The sequence below is a fragment of the Mobula birostris genome, chromosome 23 (genome assembly GCF_030028105.1).
Source record: "Mobula birostris isolate sMobBir1 chromosome 23, sMobBir1.hap1, whole genome shotgun sequence".
Taxonomy (NCBI): domain Eukaryota; kingdom Metazoa; phylum Chordata; class Chondrichthyes; order Myliobatiformes; family Myliobatidae; genus Mobula; species Mobula birostris.
Window position 1 is genome coordinate 15,384,992 of NC_092392.1, and position 22,002 is coordinate 15,406,993.

The 22,002-nt window shown below is 40.4% G+C and overlaps 1 protein-coding gene across 2 annotated transcripts in view; it reads left to right on the top strand.

The window, feature by feature from the left end:
- ccdc146 (coiled-coil domain containing 146) overlaps positions 1 to 22,002 on the top strand; it is a 125,010-nt gene that overhangs the window by 36,977 nt on the left and 66,031 nt on the right. For both annotated transcript variants that reach the window (XM_072241620.1, XM_072241621.1), the window contains 2 exons: positions 15,915 to 15,972; positions 18,269 to 18,445. In XM_072241620.1, coding sequence (XP_072097721.1) covers positions 15,915 to 15,972; positions 18,269 to 18,445 — 235 coding nt within the window. The remainder of the gene's footprint in view (positions 1 to 15,914; positions 15,973 to 18,268; positions 18,446 to 22,002) is intronic.

Genomic DNA, 22,002 nt, shown 5'->3' on the forward strand with positions numbered 1-22,002 from the left:
CAATATACAAACAAGGTCAAAAGGCTTTTCAGGATGCATTTTAAAAATTCCATCCCCTTTAACATTTTCATTCCAAGGCAATCCTAGTGAATACTAGAGAGGTTGAAATATAGTTGTAAGTTTTATAGCCCTATTGCTCTTACACCTCTCAATGATTTGCTATATATCTGCTTCTTCATCTCTCACTGACTTCAGAGTCAAAGTGGGGTTATACTACTGTAGCTGGTATGGAGGTGAGGGGCCTGTTTCTGTGCTGTACACCACTTTGCAACTCCATGACTCTAAAGTGATCATCCTTTTTATTTCTCTCCACTCATATGATCTTATTTGAAAAATCTACCACGGCATCCACTTTAATAATTGCATTGCTCTCCTTAATCAATATTGAAATGCTACCTTTTTATTTACTTCCTCCTTTATTGCATTTGAAACTTCTACATCCTAAAATACTGAGTTGTCAGTTCATCAGCCATGCCAGAATAATTGCAATATCATACTCCCATGCATTGCTCTAAGTTCATCCACCTTACCAGGCGTGAATCCCTTTCCGACAGCACGATCAAGCCTCCCTGTAGGGACATTGGACCTGTTCTGGTTCAAGTGCGTTTGCACAGTTGCTTGTACAAATCTGAAAGCCCTCCCTTCTGCAATGACCATTTAGCCATAAAATCACCTGACCTAACCTAGTACTCAATATACATGTTACTGGAAGTAACTTTAGCAATCCTGCTTTTTAAGTCTACGCCCAAGTTGTGTAAATCTCATCTCCTTTACCTTTGTCTTGAGTACCATTGTGGATCATGACTTCTGGTTGCTTATTTTCCCCTTTTAGAATGAAATGCAGCTGCCTTGAAACATCTGTGACCCAGGTGCCAAAGGTGGCAATATACCAATTGAGAATCTTGTTTGCAGACACAGAAATGCCTGTCTGCTCCCCTTACAATCACATCCCCTATCACCCTAGCTCTCCTGTTTTATCCCACCAGCCCAATCCTCCATGTGCAGCAGAGTTAACTGTGTTTCCACAAATTTAGTTGTTGCTGCTTTCACTGGGATACCATCCACCACCTCCCTCAACAGTGTCAGTGCGGTGTACCTGTCTGAGATATGAATGGCCCGAGCAGCTCCTTTACTGTTCTGTCTTGTGGTAATCTGTTACATTCCTGCTTATGCAGCCAATAAATATGGTGTAAATAGCTCACTTCAAGTCCTGCAATTGACAGGTTGCGATAGATATGTGTCAAGATAAAGGAAATGACCCAAGTTGACCAAAAGCTCATTTTAATTGTTATGCAGTGTATTGTGTTGATATATCAATGTATTTCATTACATCTTTAATCAAACAAATTACGCAGTGCGCACAGCTCTCTGGTGAAACGATATCGTATTTGTAAGTAGGATGCTGTGCACAATTCTGATTTGATGGAGACAGACGTGAGAAGGCACAGAGGAACATCTGGAGAAATTTCTGAAATGCTGGGTTCACTGCCGCTGCTACTGTGCAATCGAGAATCTCCGGAGGGGAGGCCCCAAAATCCCCGGCTTTGCCTGCTGCTGGCGACCGAGGCTGAGGTTGAAGTGTTCAGCAGAGATGGTGCTTGGTACTCGGTGTCGGAGGGCTGATCGGAGCTCGAAGTTTTCGGACATGGTCGGGCATGGCAGGGAGAGTTTTCTTCCTTCTCCGGTCTGCGTGAGATGTGGGACTTTCAAGAGACTTTGAACTTTTTTACTGTGCCATGGCCTGTTCTTCATCAAGTTATGGTATTGTTGCACTGTTGTAACTATATGTTATAATTATGTGTTTTTTGTTAGTTTTTCAGTCTTGGTCTGTCCTGTGTTTCTGTGATATCACACCGGAGGAATATTGTATCATTTCTTAATGCATGCATTACTAAATGACAATAAAAGAGGAATGCGTGTCCTCATAATCTAAAAAAAATCTAAAATTAGTAATTGAACAATTAAGTTACCTGAAAACACAGTCTAGTTCTTCTTCCATCCTTTGTATAAATAAATATGAAGGAAATCTGCGGAAACACACAGAGACATAAGAATGCTTAAACTATCTAGTTTTAAAAGAATCTACTCCATTCAAAATTCAGAGAAAATAGATCAGTGATTATATTCTTGTGTGTTGCTGCTTTTGAGTGTTGTAATCCACTTTTTCCCTGTCTCCCCCACCTTTTCCATTCTTCTGCATCTGCTCTCCCTTCAATCAATTGGATCTGGATTTGCTGTCCCTCCTCTATCTGTTGTCCTGGCCATTATGCAAATGATTTCTAGCTAATCCCCACCAATTTCTGTTTATCTTCCAGTTATTCTTCATATGTTTCTGTGGTTGGTTATATTTGTTTTTCTTTAATTTGTTTGCAGAATGTGGTATTTAGTAATATTTTGTCAAGATTCTCACCAAGTACTTATTTTTTCCCCTTACCCTTTCCTTATGGATAGAATTTTAATTTCGCCTTTTGTAGTTAACATCTATTTTCCAGCATCTTGGAACTAGGCAATTAATTAGCAAATGTAACCATTTCACAAACTGATACACACAGGGATAAACAAAAGGCAGTTTCTTCTGAACATAAAAACGCACTTGTTGAGAAGTGCAGTGAGCAGTCAAAGAAAGGTCAAAACATTGGGCTGATACCAAGTTACAGATTTAGCCAAAGTGCAACTTATAAAATGTTCCATGTTTCTAGGCAGCAGATGTTATGGCTTGTTTGTAAGATGTTTTAGTTCACAGTCAATAAACAGAACTGCAATATTATTATTGCACAAAATGAAGAGTGACAATTTGCCTCTCTATTGAAGTAGTTTTGTATGGTGAAACATTCAAAGTACTGAGAATTTTCACATAACAGCCATTTCATTTATCTGTTAATATCAGCAAGAGGCAAAACTGAGGTGCTTTAGTTGATTATGATTGTAACAATGTCAGTATATCAACAATACATCAGTTTGAACGGGAAGGAGAAATTCAGAGGCTTCATAGGGATGATTCACTGCAACTTGTTTATTTGAATTGTAAACTTAAGATAACAACTGGAATATCTTCTACAGAGGCTCCTGATTTTCAGATTCTGGAATTCTTGTGGTGGAGGTGTCCAGGAAGAGGGGGCAAAGCTTACTAATCTGACTGCGGTAATCAGATATTGAAGAACAAGTTCACAAAGGAAAAGTAGCAAATGTAAACTGTCTATATCACCTGTGGCACCAGCTTTCCATCACCCTCCTCTAATCACAGTTACAATTCATTAAATATCCTGCATCTGGCTCTTGTACACTTTGTACCTGTCAGCTACTAACACTCACACCCACACCCACTAACATCATTTACAGACTTGCAGGCATTGCTCCCCCAGAGATCTGAAGACACATTACAACAAAAATTGGAAAAGGTAAACAGAACGCAGATCCACGGCACCCACTACATCATCATGTGCCAGTTTCCAACCACCTAAAATCGAGGAGAAGCTTTGCTACAGTGGAGGAGCTACCGCACGGAACATCCCCCCAAACACACAGGATTGACCCCTGGCAACAAACAGAAGCCAGAACCCCACCAAACAATACAGTGCAAGACCCCACAGAAATGTTCCCAGATGGGGCACTGCTTGACAGACGGAAGTGGTGCGCTCTCAACAGAGCGAGAGCGGGAGTTTGTAGGATGGGAACAATATGGTGAAGTGGGGTTTAAAGACCAGCGAATCCTGTGAGTGTGGCGAAAGGGTGCAGAACATTGAACACGTTCTGCACAACTCCCTCTCTCACCTGATTTAGCTGACACTGACCTGCTCAACATCAACCAAACAACACTAGAGTGGCTGACTGTCTGGTGTGGCAAGCTATGATGATGACCCGTCAGCTTTCCTTTATTTACTTCCCTCATCTTCCTATGTTCATTTGCTTCATTGGCTATCCACATATTCAAACCTAACATAGAATTTTTTTTCTTGCAGGTATGCTGGCACACAGTACTAGGGTGCAGGCAATGTCAAGAATATGGTCCTCATCACTTAAAGTGCTGCACTCATTGAGGTAGCCTATAGTGAAGCTATTGACCTAAGATTACATCAGGTGCATTGTAACTGTTGGCATTGGAGGATAGGTTCTAAAGAAACTTTGTCTACTCTCCTCATTTTTGCTACTCAAATGAAATTTCTCCCTTACACAGTTTGTCTGACAATAGAGTGTTGTTTAGAGCTGCCAGCTATTTGTTCTCTGCTGATCTTTGCTAATCCTTAACCCTCCCTTTTTTTCAGAACTATCAGAAATGTATACAGTTGCAGGACAGGAGGTGTCTCTTCTAATATAATGAAGTAATTCAACCATATCTTTGCAAGCAAAATGTTCAGTTCAGAAAGTTGCTAAGAAGGATTAACTGACATTTGAGAATGAGCAAGAACAGATAAATGGGTCCAACAATTTTCTGTGGATGACTAAAAGTTGCACAAGTCAATTTGACATTCAGTGAACTTCAGGGTACATTGGAAAGGGCGGACCATGAAGCAACATTTAAAAATATAAAATATTAGCTAGTTCTCTGGCAGTTGGAGCATCACAATTTGACACTTATAAGACCATATGAAATAGGAGCAGGATTAGGCCATCCAGTCCATTGAAACTATTCTGTCATTCCATCACGGCTGATTTATTTTCCCCCTCAACCCCATTCTTGTGCCTGCTCCTCGTAACCTTTAACACGCTTATGATCATCAATACAGGAGTACGACTACTGCAGGGTATGGACTACTATCTTCATTCTCTAGCAGTACTTTAGTTGTTCAGACCGTTGCTGTATAAAGTAAAATTGCAGGTGTACTAAACATTGGTTAGGTGATGTAGAAGCTGTGTGAAAGTTTGGGTAAGCCACATTTAGGGATCTGCATGCAGTTCCGTTCACCACATTACCGGAAGGATGTGGAGGTTTAGCAGAGATGCAGGAGTACTTTACCAAGCTGCTGCCTGGATTAGAGGGTACTAGCTATAAGGAGTGGTTAGACAATTTTGAAATGTCTTGTTTTAGAGTATTGGAGATTGATAGACATTTAGAAAATTATGAGAGACGTAAGTAGGCTAGACATTCAGAATTGTTTTTTCCTCAGGGAGTGTTACGTTTTGTAACTGCAAAAAATAAAACTAATCAAAAGAACAATATGCATGTATGATGTGGTGGCATAATGCCATGCACTATTCATGTACTTTTACATATAACCCATATTGAATTAGATAGATAGATAGATAGACATACTTTATTGATCCCGAGGGAAATTAGGTTTCGTTACAGTTGCACCAACCAAGCAATATAAAACCATAAATAATTCAATAATAATATGTAAATTATGCCAGATGGAAATAAGTCCAGGACCAGCCTATTGGCTCAGGATGTCTGACCCTCCAAGGGAGGAGTTGTAAAGTTTGATGGCCACAGGCAGAACAGACAGGAATTATGTAAACAACAAAGAAAGTTTAGTCAAACAATATATTTACAATTTCTCAAATATTACTGAAATATTAAATGTACAACACTCCTCCCTACTTAGCTATGATCTCCTACTCAATCTAGAATGCATTTCAACATGTATGTATATTTCTGTATATATTATACTAAAGCATTACCTTAAACAGCTGTGATGTTACTGCTGCTGGACTGTCGAGTCATCAGCCAGGTCCATCCGTCTTCAGACGTTTCATCCCCTACCCCGGAACATCCTCGGGATGGTGGGACAGCAGAAGGTGATCAGTCTTCTACCCCCGACGGTCAGACATCCAGCTACTGTCATCTCTTCACAGCCAAAGCCAACTGAACACTCTCTCTGCTGTTTGGGCCATGGTGTTAATGGCTCTCTTCCTGGTTCTCCCTTGTATCCCTAAAGTTGCCATCGTCCTGTAGCATGATATGGCGGGAATTCCTCTTGCTCCCACTTCGACAGGGAAGTTCCATGTCTGCCAGCCTTGCCATCTGCAGTCCACCACCAGGTGTTCGTACCTCGCAAGCTTCCTCTCGTGAGCCTCTTGATATCAGGTCTCCCATGGTACTGTTAGCTCTATCACCAGGAGCTTCTTTGCACTCTCTGACAATAGTAGAACATCTGGTTGAAGTGTGGTCTCTACAATTGGTGGGAACACCAGCTTCTTTTCAAGATCGACCTTCATCTCCCAGTCCTTTGCCATGATCAGGATACCGTCTCCACGCTTGTTTGTTGCTGCAGCATGTTCCCCGGTCCTGACGAAGTTGATAAAGTTTGGTTGAGTGTCCTTCTTGTGGTCCTTTTTCCTCTCTGTCTCCAAAGTGTGGGTGAGTGCTCTCAAAACCTGGTGGTGTCTCCATCTGTACTGTCCCTGGGGAAGGGCAACCTGGCATGAAGAAAGAATATGCTCTAGGTTGGCTGGTTTCTGGCACAGATGGCACGTTGGGTCGTCTGTTATTCCCCAGTTCCGCAGGTTTGTTGGAGTTGGTAGTACGTTGTACACAGCCCTCAGTAAGAACTGGAGTTGGAAAGATGTATGTTTCCATATAACATCCCATGTCAACACTCTTTGTTCTGTTTCTCACTTTGTCCAGGTCCCTTGACTCCCCATCTCCACTGCTCGCACATATCTAGCCTCCTCCTCTTTCTTCCTTATCTCCTGCTGGACCAAGTGCCGTCTGTCCTTAGGGTTGGCCTCCCTCCACCTGGTTGTTGACTCCCATCCTAGGCCTTGTCTGCCCTTACACACGATTCCGACAACGTCTCTGTGGCGAAGTCAGGACTCTGCTTCTTCTACCACCTCTGCCGCCTTCCATTTGGTCCCTGTCTGTATCTTGGCTCCTGCTTCACTGACTTTGTCGTCCTTGGAGTCTTTGAGGGTCATGATGAGGCGTGCTTTCCCTGCCTTAAATTCCTCTACAATTGAGGAGAAGGGCAACCAGAGCTTTGCTGACTTGCTGTATAGCCCAGTTGAAGAGAAGCACTGCGGTACTCCTAACCACCTTCTCAGATACCGGTTTATCTTCCTTTCCGTGCCCTCAATTGTTGACAGGGCGATGTCATACAGCATCATAGGTCATATTAGTCTGGGTAAGAGCCCATGTTGGAAGATCCATGCCTTAAACTTTCCTGGTAAACCTGATTTGTCAATCTTTACCAGCCTTTCTGTTGTTTGTTGCTCCAGGAATCTGCTGTTGTTGACATCCTTAAGGCTGTCATCATACCATTTCCCTAGGCACTTGATGGGGTTTCCTATGATAGATGGGATTTCTTCATCCTGGATCTTCAAGGTGAACTTCTGGGTAAGTTGGCCTTTCTTTATCACCATACACCTTGAATTGGCAGGTTTAAATTTCATTCATGCCCATGTGGCTGTCTCGTCCATTGCCTGGAGTACCCATCTGGTCTGGATATGTGTTAAATCCTCTGCTTGGCGGCTGTCTGATATTAGTACTTGTCTTTGGCCCTCTGGTCTCTCTTTTCCCAGCCTCCATAAGTAGATTTATGGCCATGACGAAGAGGACTACTGATATAGTGCAGCCAGTCACAATACCCTTCTCTACTCGCTGCCATGATGTTACGTAGTCCCGCACGTTGAACCTTAGGTGAATCCCCTCGAAATAGCTTGCCAGATTCTTGGTGACCTTCTCCAGGATATGGTAGTATTTCAGTGCTGTCTCGATGAGCTTGTGCAGCACTGTACCATAGGCATTGGCTAAATCCAACCACACAAACATCAGGTTCCCATTGGTTGCCTTGCCCTCCTTTAACAGCTGGGATATAACACTTGTGTGTTCCACACATCCTGGGAACCAGGAATCCCTCCCTTTTGCACTACCGCATCTATGTATTGGTTTTCTACCATGTATGATGTCATCCTTCTTGCTAGAACAGCGAAGAAGATTTTTCCTTCGAAGTTGAGGAGGGAAATGGTTCTGAACTGCTTGATCTCAGCTGAGTTTTCCTCTTTTGGCACAAAGCGTCCTTCAGCCACTTGCCAGCAAGGTGGTATCTGGCCCTTCCTCCTGATGACTCCCATCAGGCTCCACATCCTCTTGAGAAGCTTTGGGCCTTTCTTGTAGACTTTATATGTGATCCCATTGGGCTCAGATGATGAACCTGCCCTCGCATTCTTGACGGCTTCTCTTACTTCTTTCAGTGTTGGCTCTTTCTGATCTAGAGGTTTCTCCGGCTGTTGCACTGGCTCAATCCGGCTGTTTTCCCCAGTAGCAGGTCTCATCTTTCAACCGAATGTGTTTCCTGCAGGTATGCCTCCACTTCCTCACTTGGTTTCCCCAGTTTGCCTGATCTTTCCCCTTCTAACACACTTGCAGAAAAACGATAAGGGTTCCTGATGAAAGCAGCCCTTTTCCTATTCTTCTCGCGCTTGTTCTTCCTTATCCTTTCCGCATTCGGAAGTTCTTTAAGCCTCCTTCTCAGGTCTTGTCTCAACTGCCTCTACAATATAGACATTCTCAACATAGTAAATTTTAAATTGTCCCACTTATGCCTAAATATTTAATTGCTGTGGAGGATTTTTTACTTTTGTGGGATAACATCGTTCCTGACAAGGAGGACACTCCACCTGGCAGGAGAGACCTGTAGCTGCGAAACAATATCAGGTTCTGGGGCCTCTTCCGTGGTGGTTGTAGGAGTTGACTCTGGCGGAAAGTAGTTCTGACAGCTCTGGAAACTTTTCTTCTCTAACAATTGACTATGCTCTCCTCAATTGATCAAAGTGTCATTTCCAGATGACATTAGATGCAATCTCTTCTGTGTAGGAGAGAGATCCAGTTCCATCCTTAACATTCCAACTACCCACTTTTGATCACCTCTGTAGTCCCTCACCAGGACTGCTCGTCTGCGAGTGAAACGTTGAACCTCCTTGTTTCAGGAGCCCTCAATTTGCCCCGCATACTTTTTTTGAGAATGGCTTTAATGAGATCTGAGTGTGAGTGCAAGGGATGACCCAGGAACAGCATAGCTTGTGAGTTGATGGTTGTGAAGTGTGCTGCATTGTGATATGCAAGGAGGAAATTGACAAGCTTCTGATTCAGTGTCGGTGCAATGTGTTCTGCTAACATTGCTCGCAGTGCATTCTTTAGACTCTGGACAAATCTTTTTGTCAAACCATTTGTAGCTGGGTGGTACAGCGCAGATGTAGTATGTCTTATTCCATTCACTTTCAGGAATGACTGAAACTGTTTCGTAACAAACTGGTCCATTGTCACGGACTAAGTATTCTGGAACACCAGTCCTTGAAAAGAGGCTGCTCAACATATCAACGGTGTGCGAGTTGGTGAAGGAGGTTATTGGGAATACATCTGGCTACTTTGTAGCTGCACCCTCTGCTACTAAGAAATTAGTGCCCATGAATGGTTGGGCAAAACCCACATGAATCCTCTGCCAGGCAATGCAGGCCATTCCCAGAGATGAAGAGGTGCTGTTCTTGGCATCTTCTGGACGCGTTGGCCAACCAGTGCGTGGCAAGTTGCTCGATGTGCTGATCTATTCCAGTTCACCGACAAAGCTTCAAGCTAATGCTTTCATTTTGACCACACCTAAATCAATGGCATGTAGCTCCTCCAACACTTTAGCTCTTAGCATAGATAGTGTAACAGTTCTCATTCCCCACATAAGGCAACCTTCGTAAAGGCAAGTTTATCCCAGTGTTTGTAAAAAAAATGGAGTATCTGGGATTCTTGCTGCACATTCTAATGATTTTGGGTGGCTATGTAAGCCTGAAATAGTATGGGGTATTTTCTGGTTTCCCTTTAAATCATCTCTGCCTAATAGGGAGACTTTCGATTGCATTAGGGAAAATATGTCAAGAGGATTGCCCCCCTTTGTACTGTAAACTTTTCAGGTGTTCCCTTTTCCAAGGGTAAACAGGACAATCCGTCAGCATTTCCATGATTAGTCATCCTCTTGAATTCGATCTTGTAATTGTGTTCTCCAAGAACAGGCCCCAGTTCTCCAGTCATGCTACTGCTGTTAGTGGAAAACCCTTCTGTGGATTGAAAATGGACACTAACGGTTGATGGTCAGTAATAAGGGTAAACTCTCTCCCATACAAGTTCTGGTTGAAGAGTTTTACACCCCAAACCAGACTCAAGGCCCCTCTGTCAATCTGGGTGTAATTTTTCTCTGCAGTGGTGAGGGAATATATTGCAAAGGCTACGGGTGTTCACTTCCATCATTCATAAAATGTGACACAACTGCACCTATACTATACAAGGTGTCACAGGCAACCTTCACTGTGGATCGTAATGTGTGAGTATGTCTGATGTCACCTTTTTGAAAGCCACCTCACACTGCTTTGTCCATTATCATTTCTTCCAAATCTATAGTAATGAGTTCAAGGGGTGGAGCCAGTAACCAAGTTTGGCAGGAACTTGTTATAGTAATGAACAAGTGCTAATAAGGATCACAACTATGACACGTCCTTTGGTCTTGGGGGAACCACCACTGCTTGAATTTTCTCAGCACACTTGTGTAATTCTTGTGTGTCAATGGTGTGACCACAATAAGTGAGGCTTGGTTTAAAGAATTCGCACCTGTCGTGTTGTGCTCTTGAGCCCATAATCTTCTAATCTTTTTAACACTGTCTTGAGAATTTGGAGATGTTTCTTGTCATCCCTGCCTGTAACAATGATGTCATCCAGATAACACTGAATGCCTGGGCAGCCTTGTTGCACCCGGTCCATAGCGTATCGCCAGAGTGCAGGTTCAGATACTATGCCGAAAATAAGCCTATTTTAGCAATTATGCCCATTGTCAGTGTTCATGGTAAGAAACACTTTGGATTCTTCTTCCATCTCAACTAAGTTCATTTTGCTTAAGTGTATTCCTCCAGAAAAGTTTGCAAAGATATCCTGTATCCTGGGCAGAGAATAGAGATCTACTTTCAGTACTGGATTGATGATGACCCGAAAATTACCACAGATACTGACAAACCCATTCTGGTTGGCTACTGGGACCACTGGTGTTGCCCATAGTCTCCACTCAACCTTAGAAAGAATTCCTTCATACTCCATGTGATCTAACTAACTGGCTACTTTATTCAGGATAGTATAAGGAACCAAACGGGTTTTGTAAAACTTGGGTGTGGCATTTTCATTTGACACTATTTTACCCTTTTATATATTTGTGTTTTCCAATCTTCATCCTGATTGCCATTGTTATGTTTTGTGACTCCAAAACATAAAACTAATCGAAAGAAAAACACGGAAGACCAGGATAAACGTGTACTCTTTGTTTTTACTTTAAGTGAAGTGCGCACACATGACATGGTGGTGTAATGATGTATGTCATTCACGTACTTCTACATTTAAGCCATAATGAATTATGTGAACAACAAAGAATGCTCAAACAATATATTTACAATATTAATCAAATATTACTGAAGTATTAAAAACACAACAGGTATAAATGTCAAATACTTGAGCACATAGCTTTAAGGTGAGAGGAGCAGAGTTCAAAGGAGACACACAGGGCAAGTTTTTGCCCAGAGAGGGGTGGTTGTTTCAAATGTGCTGGCAGGAGCGGTAATTGTGGAGGCAGACACAACAGATGCATTTAGATACCATGAATATGCAAAGGTAAGAGGGATATGGTTCATTTGCAGGTTTAATGGATTAGTTTAATTTGGCATCATGTTCAGCAAAGGCATAATGGGCCAAAGGACCTGTTCCTGTGGCATACTGTTCTTTGTTTTATGTTCTGCATTATTTAAGTGCAATTATGAAGCCTCTACTTCTTTAGAAATTTGCGAAGATTCAGCATGACATCTAAAACGTTGACAGACTTCTATAGATGTGTGATGGAGAGTATATTGGCTGGCTGCATCACAGCCTGGTATGGAAACAGCAATGCCTTCAAGCAGAAAACCCTACAAGACATAGTGGATATGGCCCATTCCATCATGGGTAAAGCCCTACCCACTACTGGGCACATCTGCACAGAGCATTGTCACAGGAAAGCAGCATCCATCATCAGACACTGCCACGACCCTGGTCATGCTCTCTTCTCACTGCTGTCATCAGGAAGAAGGTACAGGTCTCCCACCACCAGGTTCAGGAACAGTTATTACCCCTCAACCATCAGGCTCTTGAACCAGAGGAGATAACTTCACTCAACTTCACTTGCCTCATCTCTGAACTGTTCCCTCAATCTATGGACTCACCTTCAGGGACGCTTCATCTCACATACTTGATATTTATTGCTTATTTCTTTTGCACACTGATCGTCTGCCCTATTGGTGCAGTCTTTCATTGATTCTATTATAGTTATTGGATTTATTGAGTATGCCCGCAAGAAAATGAATCTCAGGGTTGTATATGATGACATATACTTTGATAATAAATGTACTTTGAACTTTGAACATAGCAATTTATACATACCTATGTTGCTAATTACCCATCCATTAAAACCAGACGTTTTTATATTAACCTTTTATGAAACATTTCTCAGAAAATGATCAAGTAGCTTGAAAGAAAAACATGTCAGTTAAACTGATTGTTTACTAGGATGAATCAACAAAGAGTGAATTTGAATACGTAGTCTCAATGAGGCAAAAACCATAACTCCCGGGAAATAACTTATAAGAAGTGTTTTAGATGTTCATGGAATTAAAATTGCCATGTATTGTTTTTAAACATTTAGTTAATCTGTTTATGTAAAGCAACTATGTATTTATTTTAATAAAGCAATTGTTTATAACAGCAGTCAAATTACCTTGTTAACTTTAATATTACTTCGTCTTGCATGAGATCCACTGCAGGCAAGAAGCCCTTTCAGCTCAATAGATACATTCTAATATTTGTACAAGTCTCTTCCCACCACACTTCGTCCATCTCCCAAAATAGATGACTCCTTTCCTACTTGCTTTCCCATTAACTGGAGTTGTGCTGGCCACTCTCTGCACTAGTGATTTCCATTTTGCATCCACTCATTCGAAAATTAAGATTCTATTTAGTTTACAATCAGATTATTGGATTTATTAGCAATTATTTTTTCTTTACACTTTTAGTTCTTGTCTCTCATAATAATGACAGCAGCTGATTTTCAAACATCTCAAGGTGCTTCAGAACAATATTGCTAAACAAGGTTGAAATCATCCTCAAAGTGATTTCAGGGTAAATATCAACAAGCTTAGATGAAGAAATAGATTTTATTCAGTGTGTTAAAGAGGGTTAGAGAGACAGACATTTAGGGAAAAAATTGCAGGACTTGGGTTCAGGCAAGCATTAGGCACAGTTATCAGCAATGGAGTGATTAAAATCAGAGATGAACTGGAGAAATGCACATAGCCCTGAGAGTTTGAGGCAGAAGTGAGTTTGCAGAGACTGGAAGAGTGAAGTAAGGATTTGAAACAAGGATTAATGCTGTTTATTGGATGCTCAAAAACCAGGCCAGTAGCTGAAGAAAACAGCTTGTAGTCCAAACAGATGTTTGAGGGAAAGAATTTCTACTTAATAAATTTAGGAGACCCTGTGAGGCAGACTGGTTATTTTAAGTAAGATTCTTAAGTTCACCATTGGCATCTTTATAAATTTGTGCTTAATTGTATGTGTGGTTAAAGAAATGAGATATTATTTTGTGTGCTATAACCTTATGAACATTCTTATTCTGGATTCATTTTATATAAATAGATCTTAGCATATAACAAATTACTGTTTACAATTTAATAACTTGGAGAAAAAAGTGCTCTGAAAATGTTTTTAAAACACAGTTTTAATGCTTTATTTATGAGTTCCACTTGTGCTGGATGTATTCCACATTGTGAGATTTATTCATAATGCCAAGTATGTTGCTTTGCTACAGAATAACAAAACTATACTCAGGAACCAGAAGTTCCTTCCCCTTCAAGTATTAATTGAATCCTCTATCTCATAAACAACTACATTGAAATTGAGTTGTGATATTCAGATTTCAGGACAGTTATCAAGCAAGAAAGTGTGCTTGATAGTTGTGGATTTGGATTTATTTTAAACTTATACCTTATTTGAATGACGATCCTAAGATATTCCTTTTCTTTAACAGTCAATATCAAACTATTTTGTTATGAGGTTCAAAGTTTGATGCCATCTGGCTTTTTGCCTGGTTTCAAGACATCTCCTTTTATCAGTTCTTCAGCTTTTCAATGCCAACAATTGCCCAATGCTTTTGCCTTACTAACTCCCAAGAAATACCAAACTCAGCACTTATTCATCTTCCTTCAGTCATCTTGCCAACTTTCACATCTGCATCTCTGTTTTCCCACACCCAACTGTAATCTCATCAGGAATTTTTAAAGTTGGTTTTTGGAACTGCACTTATGCAAGAGGAAAGTACTTACGTCTTGGCTTGTGTTTCAGCAAAAGTGACAAGGATTGGGTCTTATTTTTCATAGGGTACTCAGTCTCTGTCCTGCTAATGTAGCCACAACATTTATAAAACTGGTTCAGCTGAACTTTTAGTTAGTAGTGACCCCTTGGATGTCAATGGCATTTGAGAAATTTCTATGAAAACAAACGTAGCTAGATTTTGAAGTGAGCTATAAGGAAGAAGTAAAGTGGGTATAAATATAAGATAAGCAATTAGATAGAGCAGGGTAGCTGAAGTATAATGTAATTTGTTCAAATTAGGTATGAAAAATAAGAACAAGTTGTTTTTTAATTGAGAAATGTTGGTATTCAAAGAATGTGAATGTCCTTTTACACGTATCAAAGTTGCATGCACGAGAGCAAAACAAAACAGGTAAACAAATGGAATGTTATTTTTTAAACAAAATTTAATTTCAAATTTCGTATTTTAGAAGCAGAGTACAGTGTAGCCATGGTTAATGTAACTAAGAATTTCTATCTTGAGAAGCCTTTCTGCAATCAGAACATATTTGTGTATTGGATACAGTTTTGATCACCTTACTTTAAGGAAATCCAAATAAATTTCACTACACTGATACCTAAGAAGCAAGGATTGTACTTTGATATGATACTGAATGGACAAAGCCAATATCCTCTAAAGTTTAAATAAATAATTGGTCATCTCTTCAAAATAGATAATCTTCTTAAGAGGTCTAACAGGATAGAAGTTGCTCAAGGCTCTATAGACCTCAGTTTCAGAAGAGCTAATTGGCCATTTAAGAATGAATTTGTATTTTTGGAAGACTGTGGATGCTCGGTTGTTTAAGGCATATAGTAGGTGAATAGAGAATCCAGAGACAATACAGGAAAATGGAGTTGAGGTAGAAGATTGGCCAAGGACTTTTTGTAAGCTTGAAAGGGATGAATAACTACTCCTGATCCTACTTCTTGTCTGTCCTAGATTCATAATGTTTAAGTCTGGTCATTTAAGCCACCCCGCAGTTAAAGAGACAGGTACATTTCTAATATTCTTTAGGTTTATGCATTGTGGAGAAGAATTGTATCAGGTGCAGGGTTCTGTCTATGAAGAGCAATAGCATGTGCAGTAAGTAACTCTCCACAGGGTTAATAGGCAATCTCCAATAATGGGAAATTGATAGGATTCGTTTGTTTGGGACTCTTCTACTATATTATTGGTTTATTGTTCTTCATTCATTTAGGCTGCTCATGTACTTTCATTGCATTACTCAAGGTTTTTGGGATCTTCCTCATAGGCAGCAGAGCCAAATTCTCTTGATACCTGGCCAGTTGCTCCTCAAGCCATAGCAGTTTCTTTTTAAGAACTTACACTTGTTAGCCTAATTTGGGCTTGTGTTTCTACATGGATACATTTATTAAAACTGTGACTTTTATTCTGGAGCTCAATTACCATTCTTATTCAAATGAAATTGCTTTTCAATATCAAGTTAAGGTAAGCAACATAAAAAGCAGTTGGTTAGAAATGATGTCTGTCAATTCAAAGCAACCTTGAACTAAGTATGGGCCATATTTTCTTCTCAATTAATAATTTAACCAGAACTATTCTATTCTGTTACAGTTTAGAAGAAGAATTGGCGATGTATAGAAAAGACTTTGAGAGACTACCAAAAGCTGCAGTGAGTTTTTAAGCCTACAATTCAATCCCTTAAAATATCTAGATGCAATTTTATGTTTGGGTTAGAATAATGAATCATTTCGTTCATCCACATATATCCACGTACAAGTTTCCTCATATCAGGAGCACTCAGCTCTGGCCATTTTAATTTGTTTACATTTGGTAAGCATACGCATCATTAACAAACAACAATGAACAGGAACATTATCATTTTGAAGTATTGCAGTATGACATTATAGGTCCTATACAAATCCACAATGTTTTGCTCTATTCTTGCTCTTTATCCAGCATTTATCCTGGAATATTGGATGTTATTCAAATTTTCAAATGCTCTTCTAATGCACATTTTATAAATACGGTACACTGTAATATTCCAGTGAACCCAGTAAGGTTCAAAGAAAAGTGGTCAATAGAACCAGGAAAGTTTAAACTGAGTGCTGGAACTGAAATCTGCTGAGTGATTGGGGGAACATGGGTATTACTACAGCTTTACTTTTCTTGCTTTTTGACTGGCTTCACTGTGCACAGTTTTATGAACACGTATATATACCTGTTAGCTATCTGTCTATCCACTCTCTGGGGCCTCACTTTCTACATTCTTCTTAAACTTACCCAGTTAATATCTTAAACAAAATGAATTAAAAGCGTTTTCATGTATTAAGAGAAATGTTGAATTGTTCAGATAATCTATCAGTTCAGCACAACCAAAGTGCTGTGAGAGCTAGATTATTGTAATTTGCCTGTATATGAAATACAATGTTGGAAAATGCATGGTCATGCACTTTGGTAATAGAAATAAATGAGTGGGCTATTTTCTAAAGGGGGAGAAAATCCAGGAATCTGAGATGCAGAGGGACTTGGGAGTCCTTGTGCAGAACACCCTGAAGGTTAACTTGCAGGTTGTGTCAGTGGTGAGGAAAGCAAATGCCATATTAGCATTCGTTTCAAGAGGTCGAGAATACAATAGCAAAGATGTGATGCTGAGGCTTTATAAGGCACTGGTGAGGCCTCACTTGAGTATTGTGAATGGTTTCGGCCCCTCGTAGAAAAGATGTGCTGGCATTGAAGAGGGTCCAGAGGAAGTTCACAAGGATGATTCCAGGAATAAAAGGGTTATCAGATGAGGAATGTTTGATGGCTCTGGATCTGTACTTACTGGAATTCAGAAGGATAAGAGGGGATCTCATTGAAACCTTTTGAATGTTGAAAGCCTAGACAGAGTAGATGTGGAAAGGATGTTTACCATGGTGGGAGAGCTTAGGACAAGAGGGCACAGCCTCAGGATAGAAAGGCGCCCTTTCGAAACAGAGATGCAGAGAAACTTCTTTAGCCGAAGGATGGTGAATTTGTGTAATTTCTTACCACATGCAGCTGTGGAGGCCAGGTCATTGGATGTATTTAAGGCAGAGGTTGATAGGTTCTTGATTGGACATGGCATCAGAGGTTACAGGGAGAAGGCCGGGAACTGGGGTTGAGGAGGAGATGGAAAAAAAGGAACAGCCATGATTGAGTGGTGGAGCTGACTCTATAGGCCAGATGACCTAATTCTGCTCCTATGTCTTATGGTCTAATATGTCATCAGGCCACAGATCTGTCACTACTGAATGGCAGGACGGACAAGAGGGCCTAAACATCCTACTCCTATTCCAATGTTCCTGCGTTCCAAAACTAAAATTGGCAACAGTTCTCTGTCGATAGTTCAGCGTAATGGATGTACAATAAGTAACTCACTAAATTTGTTGGAAAACATTTGCCAGTACTTAAGTTTATGTAAATATTTTTAAATGCTTAGTTTAGAAGATGCATCAATATGCCTATATTTTCAGAATGTCTAAGAGTATTCTGAAGCCTTCATTGTTTTTGATCATTTCTGGATGAAGAGGCTTAGCTCAATTTTTTCATCTGTTTTGTGGACATGATTTGACCTTCTATGCCAATGTAATGACACCATCATGAATGCCCTGCCACTATATAGGGCCATGCCATTTAGGGGTGGGGTGGCTTCAGAGAGCAAATACATAATATTGTATCAATAAAAAATTACTGTACATTTCATGTGGATCACCAGCAAGCTCATTTTGGCCATATGGGGAGAAAACAATGCACAGTACTTCAAACATCATTCCAAAGTTGTCTCACTGTTTGCATGTTCCCTAATATCTCATGAAGACATGAATCTGCTGGTAATAAATAAATCTTCAACACCTGTATAGCTTTGTGAAGCTTACAGTTATCTTGTGCACATTAAATACTGGATTTTCCTTACTTTGTTAATTTATTTTTTATTTTTTATTTAGGATTTTGAAAAGAAGACTAAAGTACTAAAAGAGAATTGCATTGAATTAAAGCATGACATTAAACAGAGGAAACGGGAAATAAAATTGTCTAAGGAAGAACTGGAAACCAAACTTGAAGATGTGAAAAATTCACAAAAGGAGTTGGAAAAGAAAGCAGAGAGTGAAGCCACTCTGAAGGTCAGAGAGTTACAACCTGCTCTTTAAAATTGTTATGTTTCTTGCTTTTATTGGAATAATCGAGCATCCAATTGTTTGGAATTCTTGATTGTCCAGTATTCTGGCCTACTTATTGGTCCAGAATTTGAGATGGGCGTCCAGAGTATGAGGACAGTGTGTGGACAGAGCTATGGGCCTACTGTGTGACCAGGGCCAGGATTTGGTTTGAGGGCCATGTGTACAGTCAAAGCCAGAATTAGGATTCTGAACATCAGCTGTCTGGAATGTGGGTGGGTTTCCTTTCAGAGCTGGGTTCTAGAATGTTCATTTATTTTAGGGGTTGCCAACCCGTCGATCGCGATCAACTGGTCGATCTTTGAGACTTTCCCAGTCGATCCCGAAAAAAATGAAAAATAAATACACAAGTACTGTTGCAATGTGAGCATTATAAAAATAAGTAATACTAATTAGGATAATGGTAATATAGCAGTATTTTCGCTACTGAAAGCTGTTTGTAAAGAGAGATTGTTTCCGGGTTGCGGGGTTTTAGTTCCGTTCTTTCTGCCCAGTGCGCATGTGTGTAGCTCCCTCGCCATGCACCGCGTTTTCAGCGTAGCTTGTGCTGCATCAAAGTGACCAATTAGATTAGATAAGAGTACAGACAATCGCAAACATCAATATACGGCACTTGCTGGTGATATCCTGCAAGGTAGCTAGCTAGCATGGCGGAGGCTCCACGAAAGAAGGTGAAAACATACAACTTCCATCCAGAATAGGAAGAGGAATTTCTATTTACCTTGGTGAAAGACAAGTGTGTATATATGTTGTGCCACCTAACATAAGCACTGTCTAAAAGAGGGAATCTGGATCGGCACCACAACACCAACCACCAAAAATTTAGACACCTACCCCACAAAGAGTGCAATTCGTGCCAGGAAAGTTGAGGAGCTGAAATCGGGGTTGAAGGCCCAGCAATCATTTTTCACAAAACATGCTGCTCAAAATAAGGCTGCTATTGACGCATCATTTCATGTAAGTCACCTTTTAGCTAAACACAAGAAGCCTTTTACAGATGGCAATTTATTCAAGGAAGCAATGGTCATTACCACAGAGACTGTTTTTAATGACTTTAAAAACAAAAGCGACATCACAACCGCAATACATAACATACCGCTTGGCCCTGCAACAGTAACAAAGGAGGGTAGAGTCACTGTCAGAGGATGTGGATCGACAAGTGTTAAAGGACTTGTCACTCTGTGAATATTTTTCGCTGCAGTTCGATGAATCCCTGGATGTAGTGCAAACAGCTCAGCTTGTTGTATTTATCAGAATGGCTTTCCAGGATTTTACAACAAAGAAGGACTTCCTCACGCTTTTGCAATTAAAGGAGAGAACGAGTGGTGAGGATATTTACAATGAGTTTAAAAAATATATCCGTGAAAATGACATCCTCATTGATAAACTGGTGGCAATTACTACTGATGAGGCCCCAGCAATGCGTGGTGTGCGCGTTGGTTTTATAGCACTGTGCCGGAAGGACCCTGATTTTCCCAGCTTCCTAGATTATCACTGTGTGATTCATCAGTAGGCCTTGGCTGGGAAGGTCGTGGACTTTTCTCATGTAATGACACTGGTGGTCAAACTGATAAACTTAATTCGAGCAAAAGTGCTTCAGCACTGATTATTCAATGTGTTATTGGATGAGCTCGATGCTGCTTACGGAGACATAATTCTTCATTGCGATGTTCGGTGGTTGAGTTGCAGCAAAATGCTGCAACGATTTCTTGACTTGCTGCCTGAGATAAAGACTTTCCTGTCAACAAGAAACGAGGAGCAGGAGGAGCTCCTCATAAAGTCCACATAACAGCTAAATTAAACACACTTAATAGCGAGCTCATGGGAAAAGACCAACACCTAACCCACATGATAAGTGCAGTAAATGTGTTTAAGGCCAAGCTCAGTGTTTGGATTTCAAATTTAAAGAAAGAGAGGCTGACACACTTTCCCAACTTGGAAAAAATGTTACCAGCCATCACGGAAAAAAAATGCTTTTCGCCCTGAGCAGTACTGTGCTCACTTAGACAAACTGGCAATAGAGTTCGATCGGCGTTTTGGGGAGTTAAACGTCATGAAAGATATTGCTGAATTTATTTCAAACCCATTGCTGCCAATCGATATAGAACAGATAGCAGCCAAACTCCAGCAAGTATTTGGTGTGCCATGTGATTCTGAAATGGAAATAATTGATTTGCAAAATGACATCAAGCTTAAGCAAGATCAGGGGATGGTGACTTTTGGGGGCTTGTCAGCAGGGAGAGGTTTCCTTATCTCACCGCATGTGCACTAAAAGTCAGTTCCTACTTCGGGTCAACTTATCTGTGTGAAATTGCATTTTCACAGATGAAAATTATTAAATCTAAATACAGGAGCTCTCTTACTGACAGACACCTCACAGACTGCCTCGGACTGGCTGTCTGTAGTTATGAGCCAAATTTCAGGGAACTAGCAGAAAGTATTCAGCCCCAGTCATCACACTGAGTGCAACAGTCAATTTTTATTCATTTATTTTTCGTGTTGAAATAAAACTAAATAATGGAACTTAGAATTAAAGGTGTGAAGTATTGTAATATTCTTAAAGAAAGACAGATATGGCCTGTTTGATATGCCAGTTACGGTGTTTTCTTGTTTGAACTAATTTGAAAATTTGACAAAAGTATTCAAATACATTTAGCCCAAATAAAAGGCCTCAAATTGGAAGTACAATCTGAGCTGTGTTTTCTCTAAACGATTTAGTAGGTAAATCTTGCCTTTCACTAAGGTCGAGGTAGGTGATCTTGGGCTTAAAAAGGTTGGTGACCACTAATTTATTTCATCATCATCATTATCAGGTGCCTTGCCCAGTTTGAGCTTTGACTGCGATGGGCCACACACTCCTGTTTTGGGTCAAGTGGATCAATTCATTGGTATTCATTTCCAGTTCTCTGGCCGCTGTCTCCATCATCGTTTGTCTTTGTCTTCCTCTTGCTTTCTTCCCTTCAATCTTTCTCATAATTACCGTGCATTCTAACTCCTCTTCCCTAATCACATGTCCAATGAAGTTAACACGAGGAAATTTGCTGATGCTGGAATTTCAAGCAACACACAACCAATGAAGTTACATTGCCTTTTCATGATCTCATACATTATTTCTCTTTTTGTGTTTGCTCTGTTCATGACATCCTCATTAGATATTCATTTCATCCATGATATTCTTTGCATCCTCCTCAAAAACCACATCTCTTCTGCTTCAATTCATTTCCTAATGTGACTAGATATTGTCCAACATTCTGAGCCATATAACATACTGTAACTGGATAAACATAACATTTCAGTACTCTGAAGCAGGTTGTCATGCCTAGTTTAGTATTGGTCAATATACTCTTCATTCTCATAAAGGTGTCTTTTGCCATCCCTATTCTTCTTTTGATGCCCATGTCGCACCTGCCATCTAATGTCACCCAGCTTCCTAAGTAGCAAAAGTTCTGTACTTGTTTTATGTCTTCCCCATTTATTTTCAGCCTGCAGATAGGATTCTCCTT